This window comes from Scyliorhinus canicula, chromosome 20, assembly GCF_902713615.1.
Source record: "Scyliorhinus canicula chromosome 20, sScyCan1.1, whole genome shotgun sequence".
Lineage (NCBI taxonomy): Eukaryota > Metazoa > Chordata > Chondrichthyes > Carcharhiniformes > Scyliorhinidae > Scyliorhinus > Scyliorhinus canicula.
The window spans coordinates 51,728,727-51,740,776 of NC_052165.1; the positions used below are offsets into that span (position 1 = coordinate 51,728,727).

The 12,050-nt window shown below is 48.3% G+C and overlaps 1 protein-coding gene across 4 annotated transcripts in view; it reads right to left on the bottom strand.

Annotated features, from left to right (window-relative positions):
• The window catches only part of cacna1c (calcium channel, voltage-dependent, L type, alpha 1C subunit), a 1,225,933-nt gene that overhangs the window by 134,469 nt on the left and 1,079,414 nt on the right, over positions 1-12,050 (bottom strand). For all 4 annotated transcript variants that reach the window (XM_038780480.1, XM_038780479.1, XM_038780478.1 and 1 more), the window contains one exon: positions 6,958-7,114. In XM_038780480.1, coding sequence (XP_038636408.1) covers positions 6,958-7,114 — 157 coding nt within the window. The remainder of the gene's footprint in view (positions 1-6,957; positions 7,115-12,050) is intronic.

The window sequence follows — 12,050 nt, forward strand, 5'->3', positions numbered from 1 at the left end:
ATTCCTGAGGATAATTAATTATTATGGGTGTTTTTCCAAATCTGTCAACGGTATTGGCTCCTTTATATGTGTTACTGAAGAAACACCATGGCCATAATTCTCCGTTGTGGATGCTTTAGTGTTCCCGCCAGCAGAGAATCGCTACTGGTCCTCACTGGCTCTAGGAGTGGAGCCTGATATGAAATGCCCCCTCCTTTACCATACTAATTTAAGCACGGGGAGAGTTTGTTGGTTCCGTTGGATTAACGATATTGGACTGTCATTTTGATCAGGCAGCCTGATACCAAGATTTGCGGTGAGACCCCCTCCCCTCACAATGCAAATCCTGCCCCACCCTGCTGACAAGTAGGGGCAGCCTCCCCCATCACGGGACTAGCGGGTCACACCACCCCCCCCCCCCCCCCCTTCCTCCACCTCCCACAGCATGGAGACATGAGGGTGACTAACCACAATTTTTAAAAGCACTCTTACTATGTATGACAGCTCCTCAGCAGATCAAAAGCAGCTAAGTGGTTTAACTTCCTCTTTTTCACATGAATCATAGCAAGAGTGGTTCTAAACATTGTGGTTTCGCATCGAAGCAGGGTTCTTGAGAGCATTCAAAAGTGAAGGGAAAGATGTCTGGCGATGGGAATCTGCTGAGTAGTCGCACATCAGATGGCTCTCCTCCTATGAACCCAAAAATAGGCTCTTTTCCTCACAATAGCCCGCTAAAACAGGGAAAAAAGTATCCCCGCACTCTATTTAACAATGGGACAAGAGAAGATGCTGAGCAACAGTAACTCCAGAGGCTGTAAGGAGACAAAAAAATGGAAGAAACCAGGAGAAACAAATGGCCTAGATGGCAGACGTACGAGTCAACGAAGCTCTGGCCGCACCGGATCGAGAAGGACTGTCAAACCAGAAGTGGGGCTGTGGTAGTATGACTAGAGGTACTACGGTACCTGGGAGTGTGAGCTACCATTGATGGAGAAGGCTCGCTGCTCATTGGTCCAAGTGTTTGCATTTCATTGGTTGGAACGTAAGGTAGCTCCGCCCAGTGAGGCGGGGTATAAGAACCCGTGTTTCCTAGCAGCTGGCCTTCTTTCTGTACTCGAGCTGCTGGGGAAACATCTTGTTGATTAAAGCCTTCAATTCGGACTACATCCTCGTTTCAGTAGTTATTGATCGCGCATCAATTTAATCAACAAGATTTTAAAATGATGGAGCTCCGCATCGAGCCGGAGTGTCTACAACTCAGCCCCCACGCAGCTAATGCAGCAGCTACATTCAAGCATTGGCTAGCTTGTTTTAATAGCTACCTCAGCACGGCGGAAAACGTACCGACGAGAGAGCAGAAGCTACACATCCTCCACTCGTGCATCGGCACCGTCATCTACACGCTCATCGAGGACACGTCCGACTACGACTCCGCCATGGAACTGCTTAAAGGACACTTCATCCGACTGGTGAATCAAGTTTACGCTCGGCACTTGCTGGCTTCGAGGCAGCAGAATCCTGGTGAGTCGTTAGATGATTTTTACCGTGCACTCCTTATATTGGGGAGGAACTGCGGCTGCCCGTAAGTCTCTGCTAATGACCATCGAACTGTTAATCCGAGACGCCTTTGTTGCGGGTATGCAGTCGCCACAAATCCGCCAGAGACTGTTAGAGAAGGAAACTTGGGGCCTCACGGAGGCACGGGCCTTCGCGAACTCTCTAGCTGCTGGGGAAACACCTTGTTGATTAAAGCCTTCAATTCGGACTACATCCTCATTTCAGTAGTTATTGACCGCGCATCAGGGGCTCCCCGTCACCAGACGGCGGTTGGAGGAAGTTCCTCTCCAGGGAACGAACAGAGCACAAGAAAGAGATAAAGACTGATATTCAAGTTGCAATTAAGGTGGTGATCACGGAGGGCTTGGCAACCATGCAGCTGACACTGGACAAAGCAGAGAGGAGACTGGAAGCCCAGCGGAGCACCATCAAAGAATTAGAAAAAGCTTCCACAGGCCAGAGCGACCGGATCACTGCCCTGGAGATGGAAATAGTGTTGCAGGGAAGTCTGACGGGGAAAATAGAGGACCAGGAGAACCGGTCACAGTGCCAAAATTTAAGAATAGTGGGCCTGGCGAAAGGGATCGAAGGCAGGGATCCCACGGACTATGTGACCCAGATGCTGGAAAACCTGGTGGGAACCCACCTGAAATAGACAGGGCCCGCAGGTCGCTCTGGCCAAAACCCAAGGTTGGAGAACAGTCGAGGGCAATAATCGCCAAAACGCACCGGTACCAAACCTGGGAAAGAATCCTGCACTGGGCCACGCAGACAAGGACCTACAATTGGAAAGGGCACCAGATCAGAATTTACCAGGACATTGCGGCAGACCTGGCCAAGCGCCGGGTGGAGTTCTGTGCAAAAGCACCCCTGTGCAAAAGCAAAGTAAAATTTGGGATGCTGTACCCGGCTAAACTCTGGGTCACGTTCCAGGGCAGGGAACTTTTTTTCACGACCCCTGCAGACGTGGACAAATTTGTCCAGGAGAACAGGCTGAGAAAACAGCAGCAAAGACAACGGTGAGAAGATCACCCAAATAATCAATCTGAGAGACATTTTGCGCTAGACTGAACTGCCTTGCTCTGAATGCGGGAACTAAAGGGTAGGAAGGAAGGGGTAAAGAGGAGAGCAAGAGGGGAAACTAGATAGCGAGCGATGGGTAGATACATAGTTGACCCCAGGAGGGGGGAGCACAACACTAGCGGGAAAGCTAGCACAAGGAAGTAGGAGCGAGGGCGGTCCGCAGCACAGCTCCTACAAGAGAGAGAGCATCTGGCAATGGGATGGTACACAACACCAACGGGGGGGGGGAGAGACAGCTAGGGAGGAGTCTGAAACATAGGCTGGGATTCTCCGATGTGAGTCTGCCCCGCGACCGCTGCTAGTGAGGCGGAGGATTTTGCGCTTAGCCAAATCTCCCATGCACTGCAGTGGGACTGGAGAATCACGCTGCCATGAACGGACGGAGAATCCCACCCGTAATCTATGCGTCAGATTAAAGGGGAAAAGTGGATAGAAAAAGAAGCTTGAAAAAGTAAAATCTCAGTTTTTAAAAATTAGCTTTACCCAGTTATTATTAGAAATATTCATTTAGTAAATTCACGATGTGGGCATACATATAATTGAATTCTTATTATAAGTATTTGCCAGACCAATAGTCTTATAGATGGTATTGCACTAAGTATTTTAATTGTTATGGGTGTCATACCGCAGGAAACACAGTACCTGAATTTTACAGTAAGTATGAAAACAAAAAATGTTGGAAAAACTCAGCAGGTCGGCAGCATCTGTGGAGAGAGAAATAGAGCCCAATATGACACATCTTTGGAAGCAGAGAGAGGTGGAAATGGGATGGGTTTTATACTGTTGAGAAAGGGGGCAGTGCAGGTGGAGCAAAATAGAAGGTCAGGGATTGATTGGAGGGCTGGAGAGATTAAATGACAAAGATGCAATGGAACAAAGGGTGTGGTAATGATCGTATTAAAACATTGATCCAGAGTAACTGCTAATAGGATAATAATGGTCAACACTGTCTGAAAGCAAAAAAGCAGAATGTGTTAATAGCAAAATAAGGGTCAGTTCTGTGTGAAAACAAAACATGAGAACATTATACAGAATGGCACTTGGGGGTGGAGGTTCAAAATAGTGGACAGAGTTCACCAGACCATGAATTCTGTCCTCCATTTTGAACGTTTTTACATTTCTACTTCTTTCCAGTTCCATTTGGTTTGTGTTGAATTTTAAAAGACACGTTATTCTCACAATTTCCATCCCAAATGCAGTATGCAGCCAATAGTGGACCCTTTCCTGACATATAACTCACCAGTGACTTCGCAAAAGGGAAAAGAATTACCAGAAGATGACCATAGCAAAAGTAAAAAGAAAAGTTAAGCGAAAGAAACAGTTGAAAATAAAGACATGAGGCAGAAGAGAAGAGACAAAGAGAGAAACATCAACATGATCAACGTACTGGGGCTGGTTTAGCACAGGGCTAAATCGCTGGCTTTGAAAGCAGACCAAGGCAGGCCAGCAGCACGTTCAATTTCCGTACCAGCCTCCCCGAACAGGTGCAAGAATGTGGCGACTAGGGGCTTTTCACAGCAACTTCATTTGAAGCCTACTTGTGACAATAAGTGATTTTCATTTCATGAATACAACGGGGTCTGAACATTTCCTGTGACTTACTGGGATCCATTTTGATAATTTTATCATTGGTTTTTGGCAGGAACAGAATTTTGGTGAGATCAAATTTGCTGAAGGAAGATCCACCACTCTTGCAACAACATCCGACCTGTTCTCATTTTGACCTGGGCTAGACAAAGGTGGTCGGCAGGTCTCCCGCTGGAAAAATGAATTTATGCAAATTCACGTCCCACATAGGTCCCTGATTCCATTTTAAAATTACAATTGGTAGCATACCCAGTGGAACTCCAGAGAGACAAGCTTAACCAACTGTGTTTAAGGTGACTTGAAAATATAAAACATAATTTCATTTTGAAAGCAGGAGCATAAACATTTAACACAGGCATACAAATTTTCTCACCGAAAATTATAACCTATTTATTTTAATGTAATTTCCTCCTCCTTTACAGTCACTAAATGTCCTCAACATATTTTAAAAGGTCTCTGCATGTTTGTACTTCTGAATTTGTCTATATAAGAATCACATGGTGGGTGGGGCTATTAACTAGTGGGCAGACAGTTAGAGGGATGTAAGGCTAAGGAAATGAAATGAAAGACAAGGGGCGAGATTCTCCGCAAATGCAGAGAATCGTAAAGGCTGCCGTGGGACAGGCCGTGACCAACGGCAGCCTTCACGCCCACTTCCGGGGCCGATTCTCCCCCCCGGGTGGGGCTAGGAGCGCGGCCCCGTGCGTCACGGCCTTGACGACCGTTGTCAAGGCCGCACGTCAAGCGTCACGCCGGCTGACGCGGCCGATGTCATCGGCCGCCCATGCGCAGGTTGGACAACGCCAACCTGTGCATGCGCAGTTCCCGTCTTTTCCCTCAGCCGCCCCGCAAGACGTGGCGGCTTGATCTTGCGGGGCAGCGGAGGGAAAATAATGCGTCCGTTAAGGACGTACGGCCCGCGACCGGTACTGCAGTGACAATCGGGCCCCCAGATACCCCAAATGGGCATCTGGCGCCCGTTTCACGACGGCAGCGAGCAGGTATGTTTGCTGCCGTGTTGAAACGGGCGTGAAGGCCCGGCCGCTCGGCCCATCGGCCTTGGAGAATCGCGGCTCGCTTTAAAAAACGGTGAGCGGCGATTCGTGGCGTGAGTCAGGCGTGGGGGGGGGGGGGGGAGAATAGCGGGAGGGCGTGAAAATGTCGGGAGGCCCTCCCGCTATTCTCCCACCCGGCGTGGGGGGCGGAGAATCGCACCCAAGGGCCTGGATTCTCTGTTCCTGAGGCTAAGTGCTGGCGCAACTGAGAATCCGTGGTGTTTCAGGACGCGGAAATTGGAACAAAACCCACACTGATTCTGCTACCGGTGAGGGGCGAGAACCGATGCCATGTGAAACACCCACGGAACATGCGTAAAACGGTCCGAGAATCATCGGGTCCATGCTACACATGCATAGGGCTGACGAGCAGCAGCCGTGTGTATGCCTACACCCCCCCCCCCCCCCCACACACGCACCGATTGCGCCGGAAAAGATGGTGGCGACTTTGCTGGACCGCGTACCTGCCCACCTCGACCTCACAGCCCACCTCCTGGCCATCCCCCACTACTCACCCCAGCCCTGGCAGAAGCCCCCCGGCCAGCAGCACGGATCACAGCCGAGTATGGCAGTGCAGGATACTGTCTGCTGGCTCTCTTTCTCCGTAGCCACCACACCAGGCTCATGACCACTGAGACTACATGTGGCTCGCGCAGTCGGGAAATCGGCCCATTGGAGGTGGAGCGTCGCTGGTGGGCTCGCTAATGACATTCCAACGGGGTTGTGACTGCACGCAGCGCGCATCCCGATGACGCCTATTTGGAGGGAGCGGAGCAGAGCGACCCGGCATAAGATCAGCACGTGGCCCAATTTCGGCTTCATTAAATTTCCCCACCCGATCGCCATTCGCAATTTCGGCGTTGGGTAATGGAGAAGCCCGCTCAAGGTCCTTTTTAATGGTTGAAGCCTATGAACATTCTGCTGGCTAGCTCCTCACTAAAAAAGGCAACCCAAGGTGGTTCACCATCATTTGGCCCTGTGAAGATTGCATTAGACTTACAGTCAGGATAAGTCATCAATGTGAATGGGGTAGAAGGATTTAATTTGAAGGAGCATTTCAAATTGTCCAGACTCCTCAAAGTTTTAAACACACCTGATTGATCTCCGCTATGGGTGCTCTGTTCATTAGGCAATTAAAACTTACTGACTGCATTGGATCAAGATTTAAATTTATTCATAATAATCCTGAGTGTGTCTGGCAGGCGCCTCAGTCAACCAAGAAAACAGTGCAGTAAAATGGCTGGCAAGTGGGAAATGTGTATGAAGCCATCACTCAGATTTTAATTGTGTGACGCAGGAAAATATGTCATTAAAAAGAGAATTTGCTTTTAAGGCTTACTGCTCAAAAATGTTAATTAGGAGTTTGGACTAAGTTTTCCCTCCAATTTCCCCTAATTCCCCCTCATATGGTTCTTTGCATCTGCCTCATAACTCAGGGATTTTGCTGAGTTTGGGAACTTCTGACTTTGCCCCTGTCCATAAGGTGAACATATGGTGCACACCTGTCATTCCTCACCATTTATTAGTATTGTAGCATTTATCACTAATGTAGCATCAAAAAGTTACATTGGGGAGGGTGGGAATTAGTTCACAGAATGCATAATCTCCAGTAATCTTTCCTGAGCAGTATGTATTCCTACTGGATACCATATACATTAATTTGAAAATTCTAAAATACTTCTGGATATATACTCACCAAGAAGGCACAAAGCATGTAGAAACTAACAAAGTAGAAGAAAGCAAAATGGGTTCCACAATTATACTCTGGTTCATGAAATGCTGACTCTTTCTCACAAAGTTTTCCTGGGAGACAGGATAACATGATCTCCTGCCAGGCCTCACCTGTAGCACATCTGAAAATGAAATCAAGTATGGTAATTAGTTTAGTTAAAGAACCATTAATCAAACCAGTATTCATTACTTTGTGTGGCATTTGCAGGATATGCTATATCCCAGTCTGTATTGAAGTGAATGACATTCTTTTGTAAGAAAACAGTAAAATATATCCTGATAATAAATGTGAACGAACTTCATTGCTGTTCATCAAGGTTGAAAGCAAACAGACAAAAATAGACAAATGAGTTGATAAACTTGTGCCCCCTCCAAACTCCTTGTTGAGATGTTTTATTAATGTTTGTGGAACAGTCTTCCACTTGAGAAAAGTATTATAGTTTTGATAATGCTGCACAAAGGCATCATGAACTGTGTGGAGGATATTAAGGCACTTCCAGAAGACATAGATAGGCTGGTAGTTTGTGTGATATATGACATGAAATTTAATGCAGAGAAGTGTGAAGTGATATATTGTGGTTGGAAGAATGAAAATACAAAATAAAGGATACAATTCTATGCATGCAGAAGGAGAGGGACCTGTGGGTGCACAAAGTGTTGAAGATGGCAGGGCAAGTTGATTAACTGATGAATAAGGCATAATGAACAAGGAAGAACACAACCGGTAAGTTCCCCTCCACGCCACACACATTTCTCTTGGAACAATATTGCCTTTCATTTACTGCCACTGGATCAATAGCCTGGAACTGCCTTCGTAATGGCACGTTTGGTCTACCTGCACTATATGAAGTGCAGTGGTCAAGAAAGTGGCTCTCCGCCACCTTCTCAAAGGCGATTAGGAATGGGCAACAAATGCTGGTCTTACCAGAATGTTCACATCCCATGAACAAATAAAAATAAGTGCAGGATCCTGGGCTTTATAAATAGAGATATAGGGCTGGATTCTCCGTTTCTGGTCAAGGGCTGACGCCAACAGAAGATCCGTGGAGTTCCACAATGGAAAATTCGGCCACTCACCCGCACCGATTCCGTGCCAGGTGAGGGGCTAGCACTAGTGCCTTGTGAAAAACCAATGGAACAAGCAAAAAATGGTGGGAGAATTGCAGGATCTGTGCTGGACACGCACAGTGCTGACAAGCTGCAGCCGCGTGTACGCTTACACCCCCTGCACACACGCATTGATTGTGCCCGTAAAGATGGCGCCAGATGTGCTGGACTGCATACCCATCAATCCCAATCCCACAGCCCACCTACTGGCCATCCCCCACTACTCCCCCCAGCCCTGGCAGAACCTCCCCCCCCCCTCCCCCAGGCCAGCGACACGGCTGTCGGCGAAGTATGGCGGTGCTGGACACATACGCCCTCTCTCTCCGCAGCTGCCATACCAGGCTCATGACTGTTGAGACGACACGTGGCCTGTGCCGTCGGGAACTCGGCCCATCGGAGGCGGAGCATAGCGGATGGACCCGATAATGATATGCAAACACGGTTGAATCTGCGCGCGGCGTGCGTCTCAATGACGCCGATTTGGAGGCGGCGGAGCATTGCGATCAAACATCAAACCGCTGCTTGCCGCGATTTTGGCGTAGGGAGCCATTCCCTGCCCGATCGCTGTCCCGATTTCGGCATAGGGCAACTGAGAATCCCGCCCATAACGTACAAAAGCACGGAGGTTATAATGAACATTTAGAAAATAATAAGAGATAACTAGAGTATTGTGTCCAAATTCTGGGTACTACACTTTAGGAAGGATGTGAAGACATTAGAAAGGGTGGAGAAAAGATTTACAAGAATAGTTCCAGCGATAAGTGATACATGAATAGATCGGAGAGTCTGGGGCTTTTCTTAATAAGGAGAAGCTTGAGAGGAGATTTGATTGATTGAGGAGGAGGGGAATTGCACCACGGTCACACAAGATGTCATTTGCAATTTTGATTTGGGCTGCATTAGTGCAATAGAATCAGAGTCACTACAGTGCAGGAGGCCATTTGGTCCATCGAGTCTGCACCGACTCTCCGAAAGAAGACCCTACTTAGGACTATTCTTCCGCCCTATCCCCATAGCCCCACCTAACTTTGAACACCACGGGGCAATTTAGCATGGCAAATCCACCTCACCAACGGGAGGGATAAAAACCTAACTGGAGAGATTCGAACCGTAAGACAGTGGGATTCTCCGGTGCGCCAGTCCCGTTTTCTGGCTTGGCACGCCCCCACTGGCAGCAGGATTTTCCGTTCCCGCAACTGACCAATGGGGTTTCCCATTGTGGGTACCCCACGTCATTGGGAAACCCGCAGGCATGGGTGCACTACCAGCAGACTGGAGGATCCCACTGGGAGGCAAAAACACTTTCAAAGCCTTTATCGGGAGGAGATGGTGATGGAAAATTTGGTCAAGCCTGGTTGTTTCATTAAGGGAAATGGTAAGGCACAGTTTAGTTTTTAAAAAATATTTTTTATTCTCCTTTTTCACATTTCTCCCGAATTTACACCCACCAACAACAAACAATAATCAGCAACAAATGTGTCAATCCCCATATCAATAACAACGATCCCATCCTCCCACCAAACCCCAAACATTAGCCCGCATGTTCACATAAATAAATGACAAAAAGGAATCAGGAATCACCCATAGTCACCATCAACACATACCACCCCCCTCCACCCAACCATCCCACCCCCCCCCCCCCCCCCCCACACACCTAATGTTCGATGTTATCTAGTTCTTGAAAGTGCATGATGAATAATGCCCATGAATTGTAGAACCCCTCCATCCTTCCCCTCAGTTTAAACTTAACCTTCTCAAGAGTTAAGAATTCCAACAAGTCCCCCCGCCACGCCAGGGCACATGGTTGCTCTCCAGCACAACAGAATCCGCCTTCAGGCGATCAACGAAGCGAAGGCTACAACATCTGCCTCCGCACCCGTTTCCAACCCTGGCTGGTCTGACACCCCGAATATGGCCACACGGGGGCCCCCGAGTCCAGTTTCACATGCACCAGTTTAGAAATTACCCTAAAAACCTTCTTCCAGTAATCCTCTAGCTTTGGACAGGACCAAAACATATGAACATGATTAGCGCCCCCCCCCCCCCCCCCCCCCCCCCCGCAAAGGCACATTTTAATGAAAGCCAAAATGTCAATATGGTCACGTACAATAAAGCTGTCAATTACAAGGACTTTGTTCACGAGAAAATGGACATTCAAAAGGAAATGCAGAGAAGATTAGTGATTGTTAATGTGGTAGCAATAGTGGGTGGAATAAATAGTACAGTAAGGAGTTTGGAGAAGTTACTATCCAGTGGATGCGTTGGGCGGGAAGGTTGGGAAATAGAATAATGGGGAGTTCAGGTTGCTGTTCCTAAAAATAAGTAATGGGTGTCTCAATGGGCCCTTTAAAAAATACATAGTGAGGCATATAGGGTAGCTATGAGCTTATCCGAGCCTGAACAATGGCATGAGAGGGGAAGGCAGAAAAGTAATGATGGATTGGGGTAAGAATTAGGACACAGCAGGGTGGGTGGGGCGGGAGGAGGATAGAATTGTGGTGTTGGGGGGGAAAAGTACACAGAAGATAACTGATAAAAGGAACAATTCAATAACTGAAGTGGGAGGAAACAGAAGAGAAGAGTCCCGGAAGCACCAAAAGGAAAATGAGATAGAAGTAATGGGTTTAGATCTGGAGCAGCAGCCAAAATGCATGTATGAATGATCAGGTTGGACTATATCGGCATGCCAGGGTGCAGAAGAGATCATACAATTTCATAGAAATTACAGTGCACAAGATCTGACTGACTGTGTTTACTGGACTATTGAGTGTCATTCGCTTAAATCTCCCATTCCCATCTAGGAACTAACTTGATTCCAAACAGACCATTTCCTCTCTCCCAGGAGACCAAATATTTCTTGCTGAATGGACAACTGGAAAATCATGAGCTTTGAACCCTTCCTTGGCAGACAATAAGCCTTTCACACGATCTCCTGGTCCTAAACTCAGGATCTTCTCTCTCATTCTGGGTGTGCAATGGATCAAAGATTTTTATACATAAGGTACACCCAGTAATTTAGTATTACAACCAATTGTTGCAATGTCAAGTTAACTTATGAGCCGACAGGACTTCCGGTGGCGGCGATGACGTAGGAAGCCGCACATTTGGGAGCTCCCGTTTCAAACTGACTTTTCGGCTCTTTTTAGAGCCCAAAACGGAATTTTTTTCGACGTCTCCCGGTAGGAGAAGGTGTGCTGATCGACTTTCTCCGCATTTCATGACTCGAACTCGGAGTGGAAAGGGGGAAAAAACGGCAGCAGCTCCCCAGAAAAAACGGGGGAAGGAATCCAAGATGGCGGCCGGCGGAGCTCCAGAGGAGTGAAGGCTGTGGGCCCAGGAGCAACAAGCTGCCCTCCTGCACTGTTTTGCAGATTTCAAGGCTGAGGTACTGAGCTCTCTGCAGGAAACGAACAAAAGGCTCTCGGAGATTCAGACGACCCAGGGTGCTGCCATCAAGGCGTTGCAGATGCAGGCCACTGAACGAGAGGAATGAAATGAAAATCGCTTATTGTCACGAGTACACTTCAATGAAGTTACTGTGAAAAGCCCCTAGTCGCCACATTTTATGCGCCTGTCCGGGGAGGCTGGTACGGGAATCGAACCGTGCTGCTGGCCTGCCTTGGTCTGCTTTAAAAGCCAGCGTTTAGCTGAGTGAGCTAAACCAGCCCCGGCGGGAGGAGGCCGTGGCCCTCGTGAGTAAGGTGGAGGGGCACGAGGCACTCCACAAGAAGTGGCAGGACCGCTTCGAGGAACTTGATCACCGCATGAGGTGGAAAAATCTGAGGATCTTGGGCCTTGCGGAGGGGCTGGAGGGGTCGGATATGACAACCTATGTGGCTACGATGCTGAACTCGCTAGTGGGGGCCAGATCTTTCCATCTGCCCCTGGAGCTGGAGGGAGCCCACAGAGTAGTGGCGGGAGTTTCCGGGGTCAGCAGAAGTTAGCTGACCC